Raw genomic sequence first — 27946 nt, 5'->3', positions numbered from 1 at the left:
GCTGCCTCCAAACTAGGAATGACCCCCCCATGTCTCTTGTAATAAAATAATGTCAAAATTATTAAGGGGGTTGTGTGCAGCGCTCAATAAGTGTTTGAAACCTCTCGTGTTCCAGCTGGTTAGCTTGCAATTGGACCGTTTCACAATGTTTGGTCGTTATGCCGCCACTGCATCCCCGGCTAGTTGGAAAGATCTATTCCGCTATGGGGCACAGGGAGTAGGTGGTAAAGTTACGGTGACTTCTCGACCGTAGTCAAATGCACCCCTGGTGCAGACTATTCTTAACATCGGGTCTGAGCGTATTCTCAAGGGGTCTGTTGTTCCGTGTTTCTAATTGGTCACCTACCATTTGCCCTTTAAACATATTGTCTTGTATTAAAATAAAACCCATGCAAAAGATCTGCTTTTGTTTTCCATATAGTATTTAATACCATCATCGAACTCATCAACAGCCTAGCTTGTGTTAAATCATCATTCTATATGAACTCGACCTGTGATATGTCTAATGATCACAGATCTTCAAGTGTTTGTATATCGCTGAAGATCGATAATATGCTAATTCTATTTAGAGTGTAAGTTTGAAACCAACCTCCCCTGCACAACAGTAGCAGGGAGTGTTGATCTTTATATTGATTTGAACGCCCTTCCTGACTAGCCATAAGACTTTTCAGGTACTTTCGTGTTTAAGTTTTGTAAGGGATTCCGAATTGTAATAGGTTTAATGATTTTAGTTCTCTGTTGCTCTAATGTGAGGAACAGGAAGTTGGGTGCCTCAAGGTCCTGTAATAGTTGAGCATGTGAACATGTCGCTACTTCTGGGTTATCAACTACATATATCTCATGATTGGTAGACATTTTATGGGGGGTATTTTTATTATCTAAGTGTTCAACTTCCTGTATTAAATCGTCAAGTTTTGTATAGGTCAATGGTGGGATAATGTTCGAGTTAGCCTTTGAAAGAGTTTTTCTTACTTTAGCCATCCTGACTTCTTTTTCGTTATTTGGTTACTCGTTGACTGTGTTTGAGACACCAGAAGTGTTAGAGACTGAATAAAATTACAAGCTATGGTCTGAGATGATTTAGGAGGGGCCTTCTGACTTAGATTTTTTCACCATTTTAGGTTTCTGGGTAAAATATTTTCTATTAGTGAATATCTTAAAAGGCAAACAAACATTATTAATATTCAATGGTTTCGGGTTTGTGGCCACAAGTGATCCATGTGCAAGCACTGCGAGTTATTCAGTAGATAAAGTATTACACTCTTCAACAATATACCGCCCTCCGTGCCCGATTCTGCACACAACATTCTGGCTCTCTACTTGCTCACTAGAGACAACAACAGCTGGGGATGGTTGCTGGTCGAGTGAACTAGAGCTGACCAAGGTCAAAGGTCTATTTATTGAAGTGCATTGTGATTTAGCAGATTTGTTTTTCCTGCTAGTTTTCTGGGTTTCAGGAAATGTTAAGTTAGTAGGTGAAACCTGGCTAAGAGTAGAGTTTTCCATCAGAACGTCAAGCCTAAGTATATTCGCGGTGTGGTTCTGATTGACTTCATACTGCACAAATAATTTAGACAGTAACCCATAATTTTCATTCAACTTTGCATCCAACGTTTGGTTAACGATACCAGAGCTGTATTCATAGCCCTTAAAGTAACCTCGAGAAGAGGAGCAAGTCCTAGACGTGGTAAAGAATCAGCGTGGGGTTGGATTAGCAAATGAAATAGAAAGAGGGGAGGAGGAAGCCAAGGACAACGAGTTGGAAGACATAATTGGTGAGTATAACAAATTTAGGGAAAACTGTGACAAGTGGGTGGCACCACCTATGACCATCTGTTCATCTGCTTTTCCATCAACAACTGCATTGGCAATAATGGCAGTGGTCAGTCCTGGGTGCTCCTGAACTTCCATGGGATCCTTAAGGCGCTCACTAGAATTGTGGTAGTCAACTTCAGTGAATGCTGGGGCGTCTAAGGTCATGGGATCAGATTCTGAAGTGTGCGCTTGTGTCCTGCAGATGGAGTCCCTATTAGTGGTGCTCCCAGAATAGTGATGAGTGGGTATGTACAACGGTGTATGAAGCGGGGACAAAAGAGCACATTGTTCAGTGTGAATTAGAACATCCACATTAGTATTCGCCATTGGCACACACGCTGTGTAAAGGAGTCAAAGGAGGACATGTCTGCAGGTAGTGAAAAGCTGTACCGGATTCCACAACAACAAAATCAATCAACACCTCATCCGGAATATCAGCGATCGCACCAGCCGGTCTCTGTACCTCGCCCACTTGCAATGTCTCATTAGATACAGTGACCCCACACTGGTTTGCTCATACAGAACCCCCGTGTCTGAAGTAGCCGACAACGTTTGTCTTGACAGATGTTTCGGCAATTTTTTAACAACAAGCTTAGGCATACAGGGGTTGTAGATTTTGCCTTAGATGCAATGATGTTGGGGTTCGACATGGCTGGCTTTAGGGTGTATGTGTAAATCAGTGTGAGAAATTCTCAACCCCTAGTAAAGCCTTTATAATAACATCTTACAGGTGCACTTTTTTGTCTAATTTAATTAACAGAGAATTAACAACCTGAATTGGGGACAAACTCTGACTCTCCGCCTCCCAGCCGAACTGCCCAACTGCACTCGACAAAAGCACTCATGCAAATGCACACACACAAATGCACGCAGCCGGTAGCTTTTGTAAGAAGCACGAAGTCGGGGGCGGAGCCAGTAGATTCCAATGTTAGTGTTTAAAATAAAAGGTTCCTCAAAGGTCCACAGTAAAATGTAGGTATCCACAGTAAAATGTAGGCATCACAGCCCGCGTTAGGAGTCGCTCCTGCCCAACTGCACTCCACAAAAGCACTCTTGCAAATGCATGCCACTTAATTAGATCTAGTAAGTAATTTGATTTCAGTATTAAAGTTCATGTCTACTAGTAGCAATTAAGCATCTAAGAACCCAGACATGTCCCCCAAATCAATAGCCCAGAATAATATTCTGCTGAAGCATATTTTTCTCCACTTATAGGCGAAACGCCCTCCTTCATCCAAGAATTAAATTAACATAATAACTTATTTCCAGGGTGAAAGAAATTGCCCATGCACCTTGTGTTGTTGCTTCACTGCAAAGGGCATTATCAGAATTGGTCCGTAGAACAAAACTCGCCATTACTAGCACAGTGGCTGTGCCAAAGGTAACTAGAGGGCTTCTGCAACCTTATTACGTCCAAGACTTCAGGGTGATTGCAGAGAATTAAGGATTGCCAGATTGCATTTCTTTACTTTTTTTCGCCCTGGAGTGCTTGAGGAGCATTTTTACTCTAGGTGCAATCGACTTAGTTAATTGTAATAGTTGGTTTAAAACGCTCTTATTTGCAAACTTTATGAAAAAGCACTCTACGGAAATAATCAGAGGCATGAAAGAGACATTTTCCAGGCACTGCCATGATGGTACTATTTGGCCATAAGAAGGCAACAGCTGGCAAATTGCGTTAGCACCTGGGTATATTGCGACAGTGCCTGTCAAATTCCTACCTAACTAGTATAAATGAGCCAAAGATATTGGCTTTGCCAATGCTTGTTAAAAGGAATTCAGTGCAAGGAACGGAAACATGGACGTTTATTATAAATCAAGTGCCTGAAGGCACATCTGGCGTAGATATATATATTACAGCAGGAGCCCTCTATAGATACAAATATGCTGTTACCTTACAGACGACTGCTAAGAAATAATATAGGCTTCCTCTTAAAATCTCAAAGATATCCTCGGGAAAGGGTGTTTTAGATTGGAGGTGGCAAATAGTGACTCAGAATGGTCATAGGGACTAGAATGGCCAGAGTGGTCAATGGGTGGATACATATCTACACAATACCCACAGCACGTGTAACCTCCTTTCCATCCCATCTCTCTCTTAGCTTCACTCCCCATGCCAATTGTTACAGCTTTAGGCAGTGCTTAAGGCGCCCTCTTATTACCAACTTTTGATTTCAGAGCTGTTTAAGTTTCAAGTTGCCATGAATGACGGACATCCAGTCCTGTTTTTTCCCCCTGTACATCCTGGGACTTACCGTTTTTTTTCAATTTGAAATTTAGGAAAACTAAAAGACCCAGAACTCCAAGCAAAAACAGGACTGGATGCCCTTCTCACACCTCACACATGGCCACAGCAAACGCAGGCGTTCTGCGATTCCGACATTCCTCCAACTTTAAAAGCTCTTAAATGCTGAGCGCTATGCAAATAGTTTAGCACTTAGTTAAACATTTGAGCACTGACCAATATCAGTGAGCTCATATGTACTTCAAGAAAGCATTTTGATTTACCTCCATCTCCAAACCAATGTTTAGGGTGGTATGCTGTAATTTGCCCCTAGCCAGTTTGCCCTCCAGCACCCCAATCGAGCCTCTTAAATAGTACAAACTGAAAGAAAAAAAATTGGGCTGTAAATATTTCAGGCAAAGTTTTGGAAACGAAAGTATATGACACAAGGCTACTCAAAAAGCAGTCAGAGAAAATGTGTGTGTAGGGTTAGACAACTAAGAACGGAACGCACGATAAGCAGAACAGATTTGCATTAATCTATGAAATAATGAAGGATGTTGAAGTAGTTACCTATTGAAAGCCGACACTGTGCAAATACCAGATAGAACAATAACACTGATTACTTATGAATAATTCTCTTTCGATAATCAATATTGTGGCTTTTCTTACTCATGGTCCACAAAACGTTGGTCCAATAATTACCCAATATATTAAAGTAACAAAGGTCAAACATGAATATTATTTCATTGGATACATCTTATTTATTGAGGAACAGTGATGCACACTCAATAAATGGTTAGATGTAAAGAATACAGTCACTCAACATAATGTAATTATATTGTACAATGGGAACCACAAGTTTAAAGCTACTGAGGAGCATTTACACATCAAAACATGTCGGGATCAGCAGAATTTAAAAGGTGGGAGAATCTGCCTTATATAATAGTCACATTACCTTACAATCGCTCATACTTCCCCATGAGCATTATAATAATGTGAGGAAACTGGTGGATTACCAGCACTCATTTTTAACAGAATTTCAGTGCATGGAATGGATAAAATAGAAATCAAGGTACTACTTGATTAAGAAATATGTATTAAACCAGTGGTGTATTTTACAGCTGCAATTACGATATTAACTCTCAACAGACCTTAGAAAATACTGGCAGGCCAATGTTTGATATTACTGCTTGATAAAGATTTCTGAAAGATCCCAGGAGGATGCAATTTGGGCAGGTTCTGGGCAGAAATGCCATAGGAATTAGTATGGCATTGGGCAGTCAAACAACCAAACACCTTCAAGTTGTGTGCCGTCGTCATAATCCATCTCTTTCCTAGCTGTGCTGTAATCCAGGGAGCGAAACAACTAAAAAAATTTTTTTAAAACACTACAGACGAGGAAAAGCGAGTGGTGCCCTTTGGGATGTCCACATATGAAAGTGTTCCATGTTCTTTAATTAGCAGAATTTTCCATGAAAGATTTTTTATGCAAATGTCTTAACGGGTAACACTTTTTGTAGCACATTTATGACAAGTGGTTTTGTGGATAAACTGGCATTACCATTACATTACCAACCTCAGCCACATTCAATTTACTTACCTCAGAAGCAGGATGGGGCAAAGTAGAGCAAGTGGGATTCAAACTAGGGACTAGCATGTAAGGCTTTCTTACAGATGTTAACGGTTTAATTCGATAGTCCAAATTTCTACCCATTACACACTTGTTCACTCCGCTTAACTCAGTAGGCAACCATATAAAAACTAAGAATGGGATACTAATGTACACAATTTAATGCACCCCTTACAAACCTTAAAGAAACGCCTCGACAAATTAAGAACAAGTTAAAACTGCTACTGAATCAAATTCATTCATAGTTCACATTCACAAGTTCAGTTGAACAAATATTCATGCTGCAGCTGGCTTTTCCAACAAGAGAATTGCAAATTGGCTACTATCGATTCCCGATTCTTTTAAGATACTTAACCAGCATTATGCACATCACAATATCACTTTTTCTTTTTAATGGGAATGGCTTGCCAAGCCTAGAGAAAACTGTCAAGCAGTGGTTAGTTTTATGACGTTGCAAGAACTGATGCAGATCCATTGTCTGTCCTTTTAAATCTTTAACTTAAAGGGGCACTGATGGATAAAGTGGGATGAGAATCTGAAAAAGGGAGCCAACACTGTTTGAAAAAGAAAAAAAACGATATCTAGGAGAGGTTGAACGGGGCATATCCATGCTTTATACATCTATCCTACTTAGTGAACCACCCAATCCGTTAAGAGTAAACGAACAGTGGCATGCTGACTTGGGAAGGGAGATGGACGACAGCCTACGGAGGAACACGTGTAAAGGTGTGGTCTGGCCATCTATAACGACGCACTATAGGCTACATACCTTTAAATTATTACATTGTTGGCAATACCAGTCTCTAAATGTGTCGTGGATGTTCACAGAAGGTAGCCCCATGTGTTGGAGAAGATGCAGGGAACCAGGCACATACATATAGGAACATTTGGTATACCTATAAACTGATCTACACATATTGAGAAAAGGTGGTCTCATAGGTCAAAGAAGAAGATGGGGGTTGAAAGATTTGGACTCGTTGTTGCCATTGTTTGGGCTAGAAAATAGGGACGGTGCGCTAGAAGCAGTAGAACATATGGTGTGTAACCTGGTACTTGCGGGGGGGCTTAACCCTGTCAAACACTGGAAGAGCAATAAATGAACCACAAAAAATGAATGGTTAAGAGTGGCAAGAGACATCAACATTGGAGAAGTTAACGCTAATGATTAACGGCCCCCTATGCAACCTTGAATTCGAATGGTTCCCATTCATAAATAGACACAGGAGTAGAGACGCAAAAAATTAGAATTGTAGACCATCCGAAGTAAATGTGGATCAAAGAATATGAATGGTGACACAAGACGATCCTATACGCTAAGAGACTGAAGGTGAGGAGGGACAACAGAAACGTTTATATCTCAGCCCTTGATACAGGGAAGGGGAGAGGGGAGGAGAGGTTGCTTTTCGATTTAACGAATTGTTTTATAGATATATAGGTGGAAACACCAGGAGGGAAAGTTAATGTTGGAAAGAGAACATATTGGACTACTTCCAGGACTAAAGGGAGATATAACAGTTTGTATGAAGAGGTTTGAAATGTGACGCAATGTATTGTTAAACTCAAAATAAGATCTGGGGGAACAAACGTTCCAAACCCAAACAATTAAAAGGAAAGCCCATAATTCCTCCCAGCTTTCCTTTCAATAGACCTTTCTATAAAATCTGTCCCTTCGGGACCTAGAGGATAAGTGTATATAGCTTACTCTCCTGTTCTTATACACGAAGGCCTCAAATCTTGACCATCTCAGAGCTAAACATTATACTGGCATCACTGGGACATTTCACACAAAAGGAAGTTGCATTGTCACTGAAGACAGGCCTTTAAATGGACAGATGCACTCTTAGTGAGTTATCCTTAAGTGACTATTCCCTTTGACAGATAGCCGCTGTGCGTTACTTTAAATCTGGCCTCAAAATTAGTCAAAGTTGCAGGAGCCCCCAATTGGATATTTCACCTCTGTGAATGGTTCAGTGAACTAAAACGTGGTTGTAGACCATGCGAGTGGGAACCATCCCCTACAGGTCCTCTCCAACCGGAGCACTAGTGGGAGCAAGTTGCGCCTTCCAGCATCGCCAGTAAGCCCTTAGAGGACATTTTCCACCTCAGCCTTCCTCACTAGGCCTCAGTGACACAAGTGTTGTACTTCCCTGCGTCCTTCTCTCCCCTGCACCCGCTCTTCCCCTCTCCCGCCCACCCCACTGTGATTGGTGAAGGCTGCCAGCAAGCCCTCGTCACAGAGCCCCAGGGCAGCCTTTCTCGGCAGCCAGCTAAGGGCCACAGAAAAGGGCGCCTCCATCGCCTGTTTGCCCTGGGCGCCCCAGCCAGGCCTCAAAAGCTGCCTGCAGCAGCTTCAAAAGCTATATGCAGCAACTTTCGGGTATGGGACAACCATTTGGTTGCATTGTAAATGCTGCATTTGTGACTCCTGAATTGAATTTAGTTCCTTTTTGGAGTATAGCCAACGTGTTTAAATTCAGCTTCTTTTTTTAGTATAGCCAGTGTATTGTATTTAGGTGCATTTTGAATATATAGCCACTGCTGCCATTGAATCTTGCCATTATGTTGAAAGCTAGCTGCCCTGTGAAGTATGCCACTGTTTGCCACTTACTAACCACCATTGCTCCTCTCCTGCATACCTGCCAAGTATCACACAAACTCAAAAGGGCCAGCCACTACACACAAAAACACACACACCATACACCCGCTACAAGAACAAACAACCACAAACAGCAAATAACCCAGACCCGGGACTTTACCCCTGTGGACACAACAAGCCCAGTGCAAACAATCAAAGCACCCTCAGAAAGCCGACACCCACAGACGCCAAGTTTCTGGAAGCATCAACAAAAGAGCACAACCTCTATCCTATTCCTCCAGACTCACTAATCTACCCCACCCACTTTCTTACAGAGCCACATGAGTGCCTGGAGACCATGCAAATGATAGTGGTGTGTGGTCTAATTCAACATAACGTTTGACAGCATTCATTCTCAATAGAGGGTCTCCCACATTGGTCTAAACTTTACCTCTAAATTAGTTTCTTTCCCAATGAATCTCTCTCTGCATTACTGTGTGAGTGCAATTAAATGGGACACACATTACTACATCACCTAAGGTAGCAGTAGGCAGAATCAGAGCAAACTCAACATCACACAGCCCCCACATCACAGAGCTCCCAGAGCTCCCATGTCTCACACTACTCGCATTAGTGAGTCCACCCTCATGGAGAGGCCATGTACGTATGGTTCTTAAAGAGGATTTTTACTTCCTCATTCCTATTCCCTCTCCCCCAACGATTTCCTGCACGGATTTAAAAAAATATATATTCTTGCCTCCGTCACTTATGACATTTTGCCTGGCAGCGCCAGATAATATCCTTGAATCTTGCAAGGAATGCTTAAAAACTCTGCATTCCAAGGTACTATAAATTGCCATCTGTTTATGTGGATCTCTTTAAACACCCCTCTTACACGATCAGCTTTACCTTTGGACCACAGTCTTACCATTACAAATGCATCCCTATTTATACAGCCACATCCCCTTAGCTGTCTTTTCAAATGATATATAATGGCTCAAACGCAATTAAATGGATCCGGTGTCATAAAGACAAGCAATATCAAACCAACAGAATTGTTTCAAACACGTGAACACCAAAACTCGGAGAATAGACACAACTAGGTGGTGTTGTGCATTACTATTCCATCTCCAAAGTTACTGTATGTGGCCTTAAATTGAGTGTCATTAAATCTCAGACCAAATCAAGTCGAATATTCTTTTTATAACATATGTATGTGGTGAGGACGTCTGCAACTGCTGAACTGGTGTATTGGGAGGTATCTTCCATTTTCCTACGTTTAAAACTCATCAACCAAGTAGAACTATGCACTGTTGTTGATCTCAAAGTATAGCGGTCAGTAGTTTGAGAGCTTTTTAAACTGACTTATGAATGATGTGCTCTATTTGTGAAGTTTTCAATCCCCCACTGGAGCTGGGAGCGGTTCCAGAGCTGAAGAAAAGCAGATTCAGTCCCACACCCACAACAGCGGGAACAAGTAGGATGCTGGCAACTAGAGGTCAACAGTGTGACCTCAAAAGCAGGGAAATGAATGGAATCACTTTAAAAAGGAAACAGAGCACTATATTGACAGCAATCTACAGGATCCGAGGCACCATCGTTCCACAAGGGTGGGGTGAATGGGAGCGTCTCAAAAAAACAAAACTAAAACATTTGTGACGGGGTGACCACGTAAGCACACAAAAGAAAATGTAAGCTGGTTCAACATCACTGATTTGACACCGTTGCACAGAGGAGATTCACAATTAAATTCATCAGCAGTGAGATGGGAACCCCATTGGGGAAACTTGGAAAGGCGCCAAGGAGATTGGAAATTGAGTTAATTCTGCAGGGGAAAAGAGGGTGCCACAAGAATCAGTCACCGGCCTGGTGTCCTACAACGCAAGGTTTAATGACCTTCCAGCAGAACTAGAACAGAGGCCTGGTTTTATAAAGCACTTCATGCCACATACCTGCCACTTCTAAGTGCAGTAAAATATTACCCCCCCCACAGTACATTCAAAGAATATTGCATGTCACCAAGGAGTTCCATGACCAAATAAAGGAAAGAGGCCGAAGGCTGAGTTCCTTTAGAAGGTCACAGAACTCAGGAGACTTGCAATATCCTTCTTGCGACCAATAGGGGTATTTCACTCCTTGATTTAATAAGTCATTTATAACACGCCTGTACACAAGTGTTTCTAGGCACGACAAGACAAGGGAGGGAAGACAGAGGGAGGATAAAACAAACGATCTTACTAGACCTTGTGTCATCCAGGCTGTGCAAGTGCGATAACGCAAAGTCCAGGGGGAAAGGAGACGGGGGAAGTGCCAGGGAGAGGGAAAGGGGAAGTGCAGTCAGGGCAAGATTGCTCCGAGTAAGTGCTGCCAGGGCAGCGCGGCTGTGCCTAAGTGCAAGGAGACAGGGGACTGTAGACTTACAGTCCTAGGTGTGCTGTAGGCCTGGAGGAAGTGCAGGGGGGACTGGTCGTGGAGGAGTCTGGTACCCAGTGAGACTTTGAGGCTAGCCAGTCACCAGTCACCATAGTAGACAGGTAGGTCAGCAGGGGAGAGAGACAGAGAGAAAGAGGCAAAAAGGAAGGTCTTGAGCTGCTTCCAGAACTTCAGGTGGTCTCGCTCAGGTTTGAGATGGGCAGGGAAGACATTCCAGAGGGAGGCACGGCAGAGGAGAGCGATCTACCCCCACTCTCTGCCTGAGAAGCATCTGACCCTCAGAGTTAGAAGTGGCTGAGCGTAGGGCTCGAGAAGGAAGGTGTTTTGGAAGAGAGTTGGCTAAAGGGAGACACTCAGCCCCAGAAAGCCTGGTTGACGATACAGAGGGTCTCGAACTTGATCCTTGCAGTCACCGGGAGCCAGTGGAGAGAGGTCAGGGCTGGAGAGATACAGTCCCTGGGCTTGAGGCCACAGACAAGTCTTGCAGTCCTGTTCTGGATTAGTTGCAGAGGGCGGATAGTAGAGGAAGGCATATTGAGAAAGAGGCTGTTGCAGTAGCCCAGCCTAGAAAGAACCAGGACTCTGGAGACAGTGAACTTCTGGGGGAAAGGTGAGAAAAGGAAGAATACCTCTGAGGAGGTGCAGCTGGTAGTGGGCCTTCTTGGCAAGGTCTGTGATGTGAGCAGAGAAGGAGAGAGTGGTGTCGAAGAGGACACCAATGTTTTTTGCCTCACAGGAAGGTGAAGGAAGAGTGCACAAGGAGTGCAGCCATAGAGAGGGAAATCAGGATCAGGGGAGGGGGGGTCCCAAAGAGAAGGATCCCAGTCTTACGGCATTAAGGCAGAGATCAATGAAGGCGCACCAATCCTGAATCGTGGATAAACAACCAGGAATGAGCGAGAGAGGAGAGGAGGCTGAGTGGAGCCTGAAAGAGTGTTTAGTGTCAGTTGCATATTACTAAAGGTTAGAGGAGAAGGTAGAGATAAGGTGGGCCAAAGGGGCCCAGGTAGACATTGAAGAGCCAGGGTGAGAGGTTAGAGCCCTGGGGAACACCACATGTGGAGAGAGAGGTGGTGGAGAGAAAGGACCCAAGTTGGACCTGGGAGCGTCAGTTTAAGGGGATGGAGGACAAGCACTCCAGGGCCTGATCCAGGATGCCCAGGTTCTCAGAGAGTCGATTGATCAGGATGGCGTGATTTACCTTGTCAAAAGCAGAGGAAAGGTCAAGGAGGATGAGGACAGAAGGAAGGCTTGAATTGAGATTAGTGAGCAGATCTTCACAGGTGTTTGGGAGAGCAGTTTCTGTGCCTCTGGCTGCTCTGAAGCCAGACTGATGGTCACCAACAAATTCTGTATGGAGAGTAAGCTGGGAAGATGGCCAGCTTTTACAGGTGTTTCCCCAGGAAAGGAGTGATGGATATCGGGTGATAGTTTGCCAGACAGGTAGGATCGGCAGATGGCTTTTTAAGGAGGGGGTGCACAAGCGAAGTGCTTGAGGAGAGCGGAAAGTTCCAGTGGCAAAGAAGTGGTTGCAGAAATCGCCAAGGCTGGAGCGAGGGTGTCAATGTGGTCCTTAATGGTTCTGGTGGAGCATAGGAGCACCTGCTTGGACGACACTCATCTTCATTCTCAAGCGCTCTGCTCATCCACCTCCAACTCTGAGGGTCAGATGCTTCCCCAAGCAGAGAGTTGGGGGGCAGATCTATCTCCTCAGCTGGGCATCCCTCTAGAACAGCCTCCCTGCCTCGCTCAAATTTGAGCAGAACCACCTCTGGTTCCGCTTTCAATCTTCCTCTCCCCTGCCGATGCACCCAACTGGTCCAGGCACCCGTCACCCTCTGAACTCGGTCTAAGCTCCTGCATGTCCAGTTGCCCTTGCACTCCCTGCGACCTTCCCAGTACTAAGGTTCTTTACTGCAACCCTACAGTCCCTTCTCTCTGCACTTGAGTCACCCGCTGGCTGCACTTGTGAGTTAATTACACTTCTCCCTTCCACTCCCCACTGGCACTTCTGCACTTCTCCTCTTCCCTCTTCCCCCGCAGTTGCGCGATCTGAATGACACAAGGCTTAGTGAGATCGTTATTTTGTCCTCCCTTGTTTCCCCCTCTTTGTCTTGTCGCGCCTAGAAACAGGCGACGAGAACGCCCAAGGTATGCCCGGCAGTGTGTGCCAGACCAGAGGGAAGAATGGAAAGAGAGAGTGTTGCAGAGGTTGCGGAAGAGCCCTGAGGAGGGATTAGAAGCACCCAGGTGGATGTTGAGGAGTATGGGCAGTTGAGAGGTCGAGGCAAGGAGAGAAGTCAGCCCACTCTGAGAGGAAGAGGGCGTCCTGGCGAGAGAGAGAGAGAGAGAGAGAGAGAGGCCAAGAGGGGGGGGAGAGAGAGAGGCTAGGAGAGAGAGAGAGAGAGAGAGAGAGAGAGAGAGAGAGAGAGAGAGAGAGAGAGAGAGAGAGAGAGAGCCCAAGAGAGAGCCCAAGAGAGAGAGAGAGAGAGAGAGAGAGAGAGGCCAGGAGGGGGAGAGAGAGAGAGAGAGAGAGCCCAAGAGAGAGAGAGAGAGAGAGAGAGCCCAAGAGAGAGAGAGAGAGAGAGAGGCCAAGGGGGGGAGAGTGAGGGAGAGTGAGAGAGAAAGAGAGAGAAAGAGAGAGAAAGAGAGAGAAAGAGAGAAAAAAAAAAAAAAAAAAAAAGTATTCAAAGGAGGAGTAGGCCTGCATAGAAATGACAGAAAAGAGGGACCAACTCCGGAAAGATAAGAGCTTCTCCAACACCAAGATGGTTGATTCTGGGTTCGGCAAGAATCTTGTAGCCATCAGGGAGGAGAGTGTCAAAACACTTGTGGCAGAGCTGGCCGTGAACCATGTCTCGGTGAGAGCGAGGACATCCAGGTCAAGTTCTTCAAGGAAGTGGCAGATATAAATACATGCCCACATGCTCCCATACCCTCCAATACCAGGCCTCTTGCCTAATCTAATGTAAAAAGGCTTTCAGTTCATGATACTTAAAATCAAAATCTGCATTTACAAAAATTAAATATGCAATTTTTAATGTGTTGCAGAAAAATAGTTCCAGTACTTCATTAAAATGCATCAAAAAATATTGTGTGCTTTAAAATAGAGTAATTTTTAATAAATGTATTTTTTTTTCATTTTAGGTTAACACTTTTAGCAAAAAACAGGCGTTTAGGATGGCGTCCTTTTCTGAACCATCCATCCAATTTAGATCCGAATTTGTGTTTGTGTTATTGTCGGGTCGCTTTATCGTCTGTTCCCAGACATTCTTTTAAAAACGTAATTGTTGGAATCACTAGGGAGTTCTTGTCACCTCTCAACAGTTGTTTCCACCAGTCCTCAGCTGAAAGTGTCTGGGTGTTTTCCAAGAAACGTGTGAAAATTCTGGTCCTGATTTGCGTCAATGTTTGTTTGTTTATTTATTTCTAATGCGCACCAGACCCAAGGGTATCAGGGCGCAGCAGTAAAAGCAGGTGCAAGGCTTAGGTTACAGGAATACAAGATACAGGCAAAAATAAAACATATACACAGCAAAGATAAAACATACATACAGGTGATAAGCAGGTGAGGTACGTATATACAGCAGGCGTGTGTCGAGAACTATTTAGGAGGGCGGATGTGCAGAAGCAATCCCCGGGTAGAGATAGCACACCAGTCAAACCTACAGATCCGTGGATTTGAGCAGGTTGATCTAGTTGTGTCTAAATGTCAAGTAAGGTTGATCTTCTCTAAGGGGGTGTGGCAGTGAGTTCCAAAGTTTGGCAGCTTTCACAGGAAAGCTACTGCCACCAGCCTTAGTGAGTCTAAGGGCCTCATTACACGGTAGGCGGTAAGCCATGGTGCTATTAGCACCATGGTTGCCGCCGGTACCATACCGGTACCACCATGGAGGAAAGGGGAATTACCACCCCATTCCAAGGTTGGCGGGGCGGTAATTCTCCCTTTCTCCATGGCCCTTCCCCATTCCCATTTTTGCCCCATAGGGCATAATGGGAATGGGGAAGGAGCTAATTACGGTACCGCAAATTGCGGTACCGTAATTAGCACCAAGGTCCCTTTGCGGGTCCCAACTTTAACGGCTGGTCTACACCAGCCGTTAAAGTTGGGACCCGCAAAGAGACCTCGTAGTAAGGTGCTAAGGTTTAACGGTCACCGGTACCCTTACCGGTGACCGGTGACCGTTAACCCTTACTGCCTTCCATGTAATGAGGCCCTAAATCTGGGAAGAGTGAGACAGTTGGCATTGCCAAGTCTCATGGGTTTGGTGGATGTTCTTCTATGTTATCTGTCCAAGACATAACTAGGGGCAGCATTGTTTAATGCTTTGTGAGTGAGGGATGCAGTTTTTAGCAGGATTTTATTGTGGGTCGAGAGCCAGTTGTTTTGGCGCCTGGTTGCAGAGATATATGATCTCTTGTCACTCCTAGTGCGGCTCTTAAGGCGTTGTTTTGGAGGATTTGTATCCTGTGAATAATAGCTTTATTAGCACCGATGTAGAGGGCATTACAGTAATCTAGCCTGGAGAGTATTAAAGCTCTGGCCAGGATCATGCAGTTATCATTTGACAAGAACGGTTTGCCGGACCTAATGAGCTTACAAGTGTAGGCAGTGGCAGAGGCCATTGATTTCACTAGTTTGTCGAAAGAAAGGGCATGGTCAAGATAAAAGCCCAGGGTCTTTACCTCCTTAGTCACCTTGAGAAGGTTCCCGTCAATGTTGAATGATGAATATTCCTGGCCTAATTTCTTGAGGTTAGTGTGGGTACCCAGGATGATAAGCTCAGTCTTGTCATCATTCAGGCATAGACCGTGGGTGGCCATCCATGCCTGGATTATGAGGTACACTCTATTCACCAATGCCAAATCCTTGTAATCCCCGGAAAGTGGGAGGAGAATCCGAGTATCACCTGCATAGTTAGTGTAGGTGATACCCAGAAGGTCCAAATCATCAAAAAGGTCTTGGTGAATATGTTGTATAATGTGGGGGAGACACAAGAGCCCTGGGGGACCCCGCACTTAATAGGAATAGGGTCGGCTGCTGCTGAAGGGGAGAAGACCCTCATGGTTCTGTCGCTCAAGAATGATTCAATCCATCTAATGGCCTTTGTGGAAAAGTGGGCCGCCGAAGCCAGGTGGTCGAATAAGACCTTATGATCCACGAGGTCGAATGCGGCCGAGAGGTCTAGCAGTAAGAGGAGAGCTGTTTTGCCTTTGTCTCTTAGCTCATCAACCTGAGTTTTCAAGTCAATGAGGGCGGTTTCCGTACCATGTTGTGGGCGGGATCCTGATTGTCATGCTCCCAAGAGTTTATGGAGTTCCAGGTATTTTTGGATCTGAGTATAAGCAACATTGTCAAGTATTTTGAGCAAGAAAGGAACTGTCGTGATGGGACGATAATTGGTAGGGATTAATGGATCTAGAGTTTGCTTCTTCAACAATGGGAGCACACAGGATTGCTTCAGGTTGGTAGGGATGGTACCAGATAAAACGAGGCATTTGATTAGTTTAGAAATAAAAGAGGCAAGCTCTCTTGCTGCGTCTTTTATAATCTGTGCTGTGCATAGGTCACCGTGGCAATTGGAGGGCTTAAGTGAGAGAATGACTTTTTCTACCTCAAGTATGGAGACTTTGGTAAAGTGGAATCTGGCAGGGCAGTTGGATGATTTTTCACTGGAGGGGAGGTCCAAGTTGTTCCGTTGTGGTAGCTGGTTAAGGGAGGCTTTTTTTTGTTGGCTATTTTGTTCTGGAGGGTGGTTACTTTGTTAGAAAATGCCTGTTGAATATCTGAGCACCAGGTTTTATTTTTGGTGCAGATATCAGGTGTGGGGTTGGGAGATTCTAATTCTTTTAATATGGTAAATAATTCCTTCATGCTGGAATTGGCGTTAGAAATGCATTCATTGTAGTTGTTACGTTTAGCTAGACAGATTTCATTTTTGTATTGGAAAGAGATTTTGGTTAGTTTAGATTTGTTTTCCTCTGAGGGGAGTAGTCTCAAGGTGGTTTCACATCTCTTTAGGAGTCGTAAGTCCCTTACCTGAGGGGTAAACCACTGTAGTGCGAGTCGTAAGGATGTGTTGCAGATCTTCCTGGGATCCCTCGCTGTTACAGAATCTGGAAGTCCTGCCTCGCGGTCCCTCAGTTTCTTACTGCCAGGACCCAGTACCCAGTAATAACATGCATATAGATTCTTGGTCTTGTGTATTTAACTGCAACATTGCGCAAAATAAACATACTACCATGAACTGTTCCTTATTTAATAATGGTTGTAAAGTCACAGAAAGCTATTTTACAAGAATGGAATTTGAAAAAACGGGTCATGTTTTTAATGAAGTGCTGTAGTGACTGCTGGAATTCTGCTCCGTGCTGCTCAATTAGCAGGCATTGTGATGTTACAACCCAACTGTAATAACCAACTACATAGCAGTAGTGATGTCACAATCATCCCATGATAAGAACATTATTTACTGTTCTTTAAACAAGCATTGTTGGCTACCATGTATATAATAGGTCATATTACCCAATTAATTGACACATGGCAGTCCAAGAGCAGATAGCAGTGTGCAAGTGACTACCATGCTAGTATTGAGGAAGCTAAACGGGCCTTTTTTACCCAGAAAAATGATAAAGGACTCAATCCTCCTAGGGAACTATTCTCTGTAGTAAAATCTCTCTCACCTGCCACAAAGTTCACAGCCTCAGTCATTCTGACTCAGGAACTCTGTGATTCTCTATCCAGATACTTTGGACGAAGATTGATGCCATTCCGTCTAACATTCTTTTACCCACCCACGCTACTGCACAAGCCGTACCAGCTCCTGCTTCTGTTGTGACTGAGTCTCATTCTAAATGGTCCTCCTTCCCCCTATTCTCTGTGAAAATGGTCAGCAATACGGTGAGCATACTCAAATCTGCAGCCCCCTCATACCCTGTTGCGCTGTCTGTTCCTGAAGGACATTTCCCAAGGCTTTATGTTCTGGATTACCCAGGCCATTCATTTGTCCTGTCAATCAGGCCATATTCCTATAGAGTTGAAACAAGCCGCTGTCATTCCCTTGGTTAAAAAAATCAAAAATAAACCCTCCTTGGATCCCTCACTCTCGGCATATCTCACTTCTGCCTTTTTTCATGAAACTGTTGGAAGCTTTTGGAAACTTCTGGATTCTTTGACCCCTTTCAGTCAGGATTTTGTTCTGGCTGGGGCACAGAGAGCGTCCTGGTGTCAGTTATTATGGACGATATGGCCAGGCTGGTAGACAATGGTGGAGTTGGAGCCCTGATTTTGTTAGCTCTCTCAACTGCATCTGACACTGTTGACCACTCCACCCTGCTGTCCCGCCTGGCCATTGCCAGGCTCTCTGGGCCCGTGCTGGCTTGGTTCACCTCTTTCCTGGCCGATATGGGTTTACTAATGTGTTTCACACTCTGTTCCCTCCCTTTGCCCTTTGGGCACTTTGAAATGGTATTTACTTGCTGTACAGGCACCTAACAAGTGAACAATAAATAGGGGCCAAACACTTTCTCTTCCTCCTTTTTCCTTACATCCCTGTTCACTTTTGTGTTGTCTTCCTCAGTGATCTGCCTTCTCTCCAATGCTTTTTAATATCTGCACCCAGCCTCTTGTGTGTCTCGTCTGCTCCTTCAACCTCCGGTGTTATTCTTATGCTGACGATGCCCAGATTTTGGTCCAGTTAGATCTTGACCAGGCTGAGGTGTCAGCTACATCCCTTGCCGCAAGCTTTTCTCACGGTCCGCCTGTTTACTCTCAGTTCCTACTATATGGCTTGCCAGGGTTGCTGGTCGGGCTTTCTCAGTGGCTACGGACAGATTCTGGAACACCTTACCACTGTCACTGAGGTGGGTTTTTAATCACCTTAAGCTCAGGCCTTCTCTGAAGGCTATTCTTTTCTAGGCCCATAGCAAAATTGTCTGTCCCTGTGATGTTCCAGCGCCAAGATACCTCTGGGTTATAGTGTGCTCTATAAGAATTGCTAACATAACATGACAGAATTAGCCCAGTCGGAATTCGAACTTGCTAAGTGCAGACTTGCCCCTTGTCAATGGCAAGTCCTTAACTCATGAGCTAGCCACCCAGAAATCGATATGGCATGCGCCGGTGGACGGGCACAGGAGCTGAAATTGATAATCGAAAATTCTCTGGCACAAAGGGAAGCAGAAGAAATACATGAATCACAGGGGAGGAGAAGATTGCTAATCCTGCATCACCCAGAGCCATCTTCGGTGTGAAAAGAAAGGCATGGTCAGGAAGAAATGAGATTAAACCGAATAATGATCCAACAGAGAATGTTTTAAAAACGTGGCCAGTCAACCAATTCTATGGTAGTTAAACATACGCTCTCCCATTCTATGGAATGCTTTGACTGAAATGTACCCAACAAACAACCATTTGTACCCAAAGACACAAAACAAGGGCATATTTGAAACTCTGCCTCTACTTGTCAGTTGGACCGTTGGCCATTATAAAGAAAAGAGGACATGAATGGCTACATGGACAGCCTCGCACACATTTTCTTTTTAAGCAAAACCACTGTGGCCACAAAAGAATAAAAGAAAACTGCGCCATAATTCGCTTAACAAGTAAAATGAACATGACTAATATCAGGCTTAAAACCCCTCGGGACAGACAAGATAAACTCCCGTTAACAAAAAAACTTCGGTGGTTCTCAACAATGCTCCGTCTGTGCAAGCGGTGGCGGAATAACAAACTTTAAAGTATTAATGCAGAATTAAGGATATCACGCCATTCACAGGATCCTAGGAATAAAACTCTGCTTCAGCATAGAAGGAAATCAGAAAAAAATAAGGAAACTGTTGCAGAATTGGGAAGGTATAAGAGACCTTACTGTGGTCTCCACCCTCCCCCTTTCCAATCAAGCCGAGGGCTGCCTGAGCAAAAGCAAAACAAATAAAAAAAATGTTTTAAACAACATTACATCCCTCGTCTTCATCCAATTAATTACATGGTAAAAGTAACTTAGTGACGCTGTCCAGTCGCTTCGACAGGCACTTTCTCTGTATCCCTGGGATGCTTTTCTTTCAAGTTAAGACAGCCTCCCAGCAGCATAGCTCCCGGGATTTTCAGAGGCCGTTCCACTCCACACACTTCCTGTTTCTTTGTCTGTCTCCTCAAATGTCTCTTTGTGATGGTGCTACATCAATACCGCAGGGCAGAGGCAGCTTCCTTTCAGAAATGTGTCCTCGCACCGCGTTACGCAGCTTCTTCCTGTCTGGCTCGTCCAGTGAGGGTTTAGTCACCAGAGTAGGCCACCATCAGCCATCCACCCAGCACACGCATTGAGGTTCACGCTGATGCAACCGATCCGCTGTCATCAGCCAGCAGATGCTGCTGCCCCACTCTGAAGGTGGCATGATTAACGTGGGCAGCATCATTGAGTAGCCAGCTGGTGCGCACCCTTGGAGAAGTTGCGGGCACTGCTGCATTTCCAAAAAGCACCCTTCAGAATGGGAGTTAAGGCTGGATGGGTGTGCCGGACTTTGGGATCCAAGCCTTATTCCTGGAATGAGCCTTTTGCCAGCCTCATCAACACGGCACATGGGCCGAGGTGCAGTCACCAATTTGTTCTGTCTAGGTTTTAAAGTTGTGCGGGTGAAAGCGCCTAGAGCTTATCCTTCTCCTGCTAGGCTACCATCTTTCAAATGTTCGCATGACTCTTTCTCTCTAAAATAGAAACAGCAACAGATCTTAGAGGTGGTTTCCATATGGAGGTGTTTTTTGGGGGGTATTTGTAAACCGTATCTAGGCAAATGAGGATGACCGGTCCTCAGCAGCCCTATGCCAAATGAGTCTAACAACTGACTTTTGTTCACTGAATGTCAAGGCTGTCCCTCCGAAGGTGGGCGTTTCCATTATGTCACTCTGTTGCTGGGTAAGATGGACGATACGCAGGCCCAAATTGTATTGCAGGTCAGGTTCTGCTACAACAGATAAGAATAGAGTGGACTTGTAGTTGGTAAGATCTCGACTAGATTACTGACACTAGGGTCAAGGATCCATACTCTTCGGCTCTGTGCCCCGCCTTGTGGCATCCTTTGGATTATCTATAAAAAGGGGTGACCGCCTCCTACTTCCCCTCTGTGATTCTCATCAGTGTCAGGGACTTGTCCTGTTAGGATTCTCACTGTAGGGCTGCAAAATGACTCACAGCAGTTGGGTGCTCGGTTCTCACGCCTAATTCGGTTTGTGACTTGCAAGTTCCTTGCCTGTGGCATCAACTGTTGCATAACTTTTCATATTTTCTAGTGGTCGGGTGGAAATGTCAAGAGTAAACCATGATAAACTGATTTTTCGATCTCTGGAACATTGTCACCCCGCAGCATGAATGTTCCCTCACATGCAAAAGTCTTCATTGATTAAGATTTACAGAAGGACTCCACATTCTGAGTGGACATCATGAGCCTCATCGTCCGTCCCTAAGGGAATGCTTTTCTCTTTTTTTTAATTCTCACCTTTGTCTCTGCAATGAGTCCAAGTTCAAAAGAGGGACTCTGAGAATAGTAATTGCGTGGGCCCATGTCAGTGGCAAGTTGGGTTATTTCTAGTGGATGGCTGACTGGTATGTGCTCTTCGCCTCCAGGGTACAAGTCTTATACCATGGGTGCAGCGGCGCGGCCCACTATTGAACGATGCAAATATGTTCTTGACAGGGCCTTCATCCTAGTTAGCTGACAGTAATGTGCTAATGCTTTCAGGAGGTTCCTGCTTTGGTGCTGTCTGTTGGGACAGTTCTTCCCTAGGCCATGGATCCTCCTGCTGTTTAACTTCATGCTACATAATCTTATCTACATTTTCTATGTTCATTACTGCATCTACAGACAATCACCCCCGGACCATCTTGAAGGCTATATGACGGAGGCTGGGCAGTTATCTTTTTGGAAACTGGCAGCCTTCTGCCCCCTGGACGTGCCAGAGGTTTGGGTGCTCAGTGGAATAAAACAGATTGGAACTGGCACAAACCCATCACTTTCCTGCATAGGTAATAAACACTCAGTCACCACTCTATCTTTGGTGTTTGTGACCAAGAGGGTGCAGGGGAATCCATGTCCCCGTTACTGCGCTGTCTGGGACAGTACCAGTGCATGTGAACCCATGAACACTGTTGAGCTACATGGCATCCAGGGTGGGGGAAGGAGGGAGCGAAGCTTGCCTTCCCAATGCAGGAGTCTTCCTTCAAGCCAACCTTGTCTTTCTCAGCAGGTTTTCTGTTTTTAGAGACTTCAATCTGGGGTCTACAACAGGCTGCAAAATTGGCACTTGTCTGTAGCCATTGGAGGGTGCGAGGTCCCCTTGGCAGGTGGTGTGCCATGTTCATTTGCAGAGCTCAGTGCGCAAATAACTTTTTGGTGCCATGAAACTTAACAAGTTCAACCTCGCGCCACACGTTTGCTGCATCAGGATTCTCGATCTGTGTCTGAGACGAGTAGGTGCCATATTACTAGTTGGCTGGTCACAGCTGAACTTGGGATGACAGTTCCTGCGGCTTCTCTGCAGGTTTCTGCCTCCTCTTGAATTCAAGTTACCACCAATCTGCCTCCTCAGGATTGGTGGTTATGGGGAGATTTTCGGTAGTATAGTAAGGAAATAAATGTTAATTTGCAGCTTCTATCAATTCTTACAGGATACAATGACCAACTGCGGTTTTTGCTTTGAGGCGGCTTTCCAAGAGGAAGGCCTCCAACGAGCCATATTGAGGTAGGGGTTTCATGTGCGCTACTCATGCATTTAATATTGTGCACAGTTTGGGAGGTACTGAATACCCATGTTTTGCTCCTATATGCATCCCTGTAAAAAAAATAGTATTGGTGCTCATGGCTCGCCAGCACACCATTAGCCATGTCTGCCCCCAGCCCCAATGGATTGCAGATTACCTGGGGTCACCTCAGTGGGATTATCAGTTAGTGTAAGAATCGCAAAGTTCAGTTTCTGTGCTTCTTTGCTAGCAGAAGTGGGTCCAGTCAGGTCGTCGTATGGCAGGATGGATAGCTTAATCCCATCGTGCTCTTCTCAGAGACTGAATGTTGTCATGTGACCAGGGTACAAAACAAAAAACTTGGGTCGACGTAACCATTTCTTCTTCCAAGGTTAATGGACAGAGTACCACAAAAGGGTAGATATGGAGCATTTGGAAGTAGGTTGTCTATGTGACCCCATATATGATTTAAAAGAGTGTTTTGTTTAGTGAGCCCCCTGGAAAGGTTGTGGACTAGGTTTGCCCCTGGAAAAACTTGTCCAGGTCCTTCAGTCACTCAGAGTAGAGTGGGATCCACCAGGGGACTGGCAGCCATGGGCCTTGATCATAGCGATGCTTTGGGCAAACTCTCCTCACTTTGGCTTTCATTTCCATTTTATGATTAGGGCGAGGGAACAAATCTTATTTGCAGCCATTGTTTGCATATGCATGGTACAGATATGACTAACATCACTAGATATGATCCAATATTGTTTTGACAGTACTTTGCCATACGGTGCATCAGATTGCAGCTCGATGTCACTGGGCTTCGGTATTCCTCAATAAGTAATGAGTGTGACGAGTAAGAGGGTTATGGCCTGATTACATATCGTAATCGTCATTACTCCTATTCCATCTCTTCCTCATCATCATTCATGATACCTCATTATTCTGCCCCTTGTGGTATGGCCATTGAGCAGCTTGTTAGGCAGAAACCTGTGCAGTTCCCTTAGGGACCACTGCAAAAAATTTAGGACTGCAGGTGGTTGGCAGTAAATCCAATTGGTAGCAGTCTGTACCACCCAGATTTACCTGGTAGCTGTGGCTGAGCAGTCAGACTTCTCTCAAGATGAGTTAGGCAGTATATAGAGTATACACAATAGGTACAGAGACACAGTAGCACAAGCAAACACTGACCAGAGCTTTGGTGTAAAAGTATATAATTATTTATTTAAAGACACACTTGTAAATTACACTAGCACAAAGAGGTAAGTAAATTCAACACACAGTCACTATTATATATATACAATCCTAATTACTTATTAGACAAGTCTTACTGAGAAACACCACTTATTTTCAGACAGAGGTGAGCGCTTAACATAAGATGGCACTCTAATAGTTATAAAAAAGGGAGGGAAAAAGGCAGAGTTATGGAAGCACACAAATGTCAATACTTTTCAAAGAATCACAGTGAGGCAGGTTAGGCAAAGTCTACTGGAGAGCAAGAAAGTTCAAATGCCAGGCCCACTCTTAGAGAGAGCAAGCGAAATGTGTCCAGGATCAGGCAGTGGGGTTATGCCCAAAGTGTCTTTGTAGAAAGTTCACAAAAGATTGAAATCAAGTCATGAAATGTTAGTTAACAGGTCCCAGGCTAGCCCACGTTAGAAAGTCGAGGATTTACTGTCACCCCGAACGATCTGTCTCAAGGGACGCCAGGCGGGACACAATACCTGAAAGTGGGAAGAACGCTCCAGCGGGGGCCGTTGTTCCTGGCAGCGGGTGCAAGTCGGTGTTTTGTCCAGAGGAAGAGGAGGTCTCGACGTGGAGGAAAGCTGAAGGTCGTTGCGCTGCCAGGGAAGAAACCAGCAGTGGAGCTTCCCGGTTACAAGGTACCACCCTTTTTCTTCGCAGTAGTGGTAAACTGTGGTATTCTGGTTGCCGGGGTGCTTGGCACGGGCAAGGCGGCCACGAGATGGTCCAGGAAGGCGAAAAGACGGGCAAACTGGTTATCCCCACCAGTCAAAGGAAGACTCTCCGTCCGGGCTGGAGATCTCCTCTGTCGTCGGGAAAAGTGGTGAGACGGTTCCGCAGGGCTCCACCGGTGGTGTCGTCGTTCCAGGTCAGCGACGTTTTGAAGTTCCAGTCCCCAAAGCCCTGCTTTTATGCAGCAAACCCCCATTCATTCAGCCTTGCTGTCAATCAAACATGCTAAGTGGTGAGTGCGACTTGAGTTGCCAAGGCAACTCAGTCCAGGGTGCCTAAACACCCTCCCACACCCTCTTTGGCACCCAGACAGAGTGGCACCGCTTTTGTGGAGAAGCCCGCCAAAAAGTGGAACAAAGGGCCCGACTTGGGTTGGAGTCACAGAAGCGAACACAAACGCCATTTTGGAACCGAGTTTCGGCAAAAATGACCAACCGGTGATTTTATATTAATTTAATAAACCGGCGGTATGTTCGAGGCTATATTAAAAAGTGGTAGCCTCGAACAATGGGAAAATCCCATAGGAATATATTCACGGTCGAATATAAAAAGTAGTATCCACTGCCACCAGCCAAACCTCGATCAGGGGGGGACGGTGACGTGCCCCCTCGAACAACAGACCCCAGGGCAATCGAATTGCCCCGACCAGTACGTCCACAATATGATGGTTTGTACTGGTTTCTGTTCATAATTTGGGACTAGTAAAGCCAATGGTGACTTTACATGCCCTGGGAGACAGTAGTCAGTCCCAGGGTATGGAGTCTATGTTTGGGGGTTACTATGACACCCCTGGGTTACTGCACTGAGGGTGCTGTGTAACCCACATACCAAAAACACATGAAGCCCTATGGGGTAAAGGACCCCATAGCCCATAAAACACATTCAAAGTCAAAGGAACACCTCAAATCATGTCTAAGAGTGGGAGAAAAAGAGTCTCACTCTTAGCAGGAGAGAAAAAAATAAACCCCAAAAAATCCAGCAAAGCTGCTGGGGGACTCACTAGGTTTGGGAAATTAGCCTGAACAGAGAATTCTCCCTAACACAGCTTCTGGAAGGTAGCTTAGGTACGTACAAGAAGTGTGCATAGTGGATCAGCCAGTTAAGGTCCCTGACGATATTTGGAAAATTCCTGTGATAAGGATTGGACATTCTTAAATAAGTAATGAATCCGACATTGAAGAGGATAATGAAAATGAACATAGGTAATTAGCATAACTATAGGCCCTGTGAGGCTTCCTCTTGCACCGTCCTCCTTGAGCCATCAGTGCACAGTAGAATTCTCCTCAGGTTCACTTGCAGGACAGATCGGTCACTGTGTTAGGGGCTTGCTGTAGAGATCTGTGTTTAAACCTCAGGTAAAATGTTAAAAAATTACAAGGGCACATCAGTTTTTTTCTTTTTCGGCCTGAGAAAACGGCAAATGGCAAATATTAACAAGAGGACTCTTAAGGTAAAGCACTACGTGAACCAAATGATCATGTATACATGTTTACCGTGGCCCGTGCACACTGCTGTTTAATTCTGAGCACACTGTTTGGGAGATAACATCAATTCATTTCGTAATCCGTATAGAAGTCGTCTTCCTTGTTGCACTGCTCTTGAGCTCAGAAGCGTTCGCAGTAGTGTGCGCGGACTCCGTTATTTTAAGTTTTCCAAATGGGCTGCAGGTCCTTACTACCTGGGCTGTATGTGGCCTCCCAGTACAGCCGTGAGGGTTTCTTAGAGAATATGATCGAGGCATTTATAAGACACCCACAAAAACTAAACACGTTTCACGGCAAGGGACATTGATATGCTACTACATGTTTCCACCTATACACTGCGAACAGACTGGGCATTCCTGAGCCAAAATGAACAATACTCTCGGCCGAATACTGTCTTGGTTTGAGAACTCTCCAGCCTCAGGGCTCATCTTAATGTAAAGCCACCCCCTTCATCTCAGCCTCAGACTTCAGCATGAAATTCCCGGAAGGCTCGTGAAAACGCATTTGCTGCCCTGTGCAGATGACAAACTGTTTAAAAGCTGCCCGACCTCGCCACAAAGCAGACTTGGCACACTAAACTGCACCAACACCCACCTGGAAAGTGTAAAGGAGCCGAAAACCACTGAGCGCACGTTATAAAAATCCCAAAATACCCACAAATAAATCTAAATCATATTAACATCACAAACAGCGCCTCTTTCATGAAAGGTATCCTGAAACACAGGTTGCTAGTGTCATCAGCGCACACCTGGGCACAGTGTTATCCTGTCCTGGCTAAGTCCCTTCTTCCGGGCCAATTAACCTCACTCTCTCGGTTATCTCATCGACTCATCCCGAACATGTATTCACGAATATACGGGGCTTCTACGGTGTTCTTCTGGTACCACCACTCTATGCCGTCGCACATATGTTTAATCTAGACCCTCATGCAGGCCCCTTCCCCCTAATCCACGTGCCCCTATCCATCACGGACACCACTAATCACCTCTCCCCTGTCACTCACCTGGGGTCTCTGTAATCACCTCTCCCCTGTCACTCACATGGGGTCTCTGTAATCACCTCTCCACTGTCACTCACCTGGGGTCTCTGTAGCTATTGTCTCTGTTCGTAGAGTAGGCGATGCCGCTGTAACGGAGGCCCTGGGATTGGTGCTGTTGGGGCCAGCAGCGGTAGCCCAGCTGAGGCCCTCTTGGGTGGTAGGGCTGCTTGTTGGCAAGGCGGTTGGAGCAGAAGACGGGGATACAGTGTGGTCCGGGGCAACGCGCCCACTTGGAAGCAGAGCGGAGGTCGCCCTGCTTTGAGGTAGCGTCGGGCCCAAGCTCTCGAGGGGTACTGCAGTGGGCAACACTACAACGGTGCTCTCGGTTGGCTTCAAGCTCGTAGGAGGGGGTGATGGGACCGCAGTCACCGCGGGGGTGATGCTACCTGGGTGATCTGTTGGGTCAGGGACCAACTGCGGTGCCGGGGTGAAGGCCGCACTCCCGCCCCGTACAAGCATTAACAAGAGCAGCAAACCCTGGGCGTGTGGTGGCAGCATGCTCGACCTCAGTACCGTCGCGTCTCCCTCCTCACGCCAACACGGTTCCACTGCCCATTCCCGAGCCGGCTCCCTGTCACAGGCATCCCTCCGACTGACAGAAGCAGGGTCCGCCCACTTACAGCCACAATATGGCTGTAACCAATCACGACGCTAACCTACTGAGTGGCAGTGTTTTCACCTAATCAGGTGCACGTTTACTCGGGATACAGTGTGAGCGACTACGGGTTTAGTCAATCAAGAACAAGTTCCCTTATTGCAACCAACCAGACCGATTTAACATCTACCAATTCACACGAGCTCCGCTCTAGTTTCTGCAGCCTTGTTTTGTCACCTTTGTTGGAAAGACGGCTGCAGCAGCCAATGGCTTAGCTGAAGTGATCCCATGACTGCTATTTTTTCGACGCTCAGTCAATGAGACTGTACCCGCGAGGCTCTGTTGATGACGTCGAGGGAGGAAGGGAAGGTCCAGCAGCTTGGACAACTCTACCCGCCCTTACCGCTGCTCTTGCCATTTTAAAACGGACAGTTTCGCAGATAATGAATATGTG

General features: G+C 45.5%; 1 protein-coding gene across 1 annotated transcript in view; it reads right to left on the bottom strand.

The window, feature by feature from the left end:
- Positions 1-27519, bottom strand: part of MEGF9 (multiple EGF like domains 9) — a 363416-nt gene extending 335897 nt beyond the window's left edge. The window contains exon 1 of the mRNA XM_069609886.1: positions 26936-27519. Within this exon, the coding sequence (XP_069465987.1) occupies positions 26936-27395 (460 nt within the window). The 5' untranslated portion in view covers positions 27396-27519. The remainder of the gene's footprint in view (positions 1-26935) is intronic.
- Between the last annotated feature and the right edge of the window lie 427 nt (positions 27520-27946).

This window comes from Ambystoma mexicanum, chromosome 8, assembly GCF_040938575.1.
Source record: "Ambystoma mexicanum isolate Mex_15411 chromosome 8, UKY_AmexF1_1, whole genome shotgun sequence".
NCBI classification, from domain to species: domain Eukaryota; kingdom Metazoa; phylum Chordata; class Amphibia; order Caudata; family Ambystomatidae; genus Ambystoma; species Ambystoma mexicanum.
Note: the sequence above shows the minus strand (reverse complement) of the source record. Positions and strands in the feature narration are given on the sequence as shown.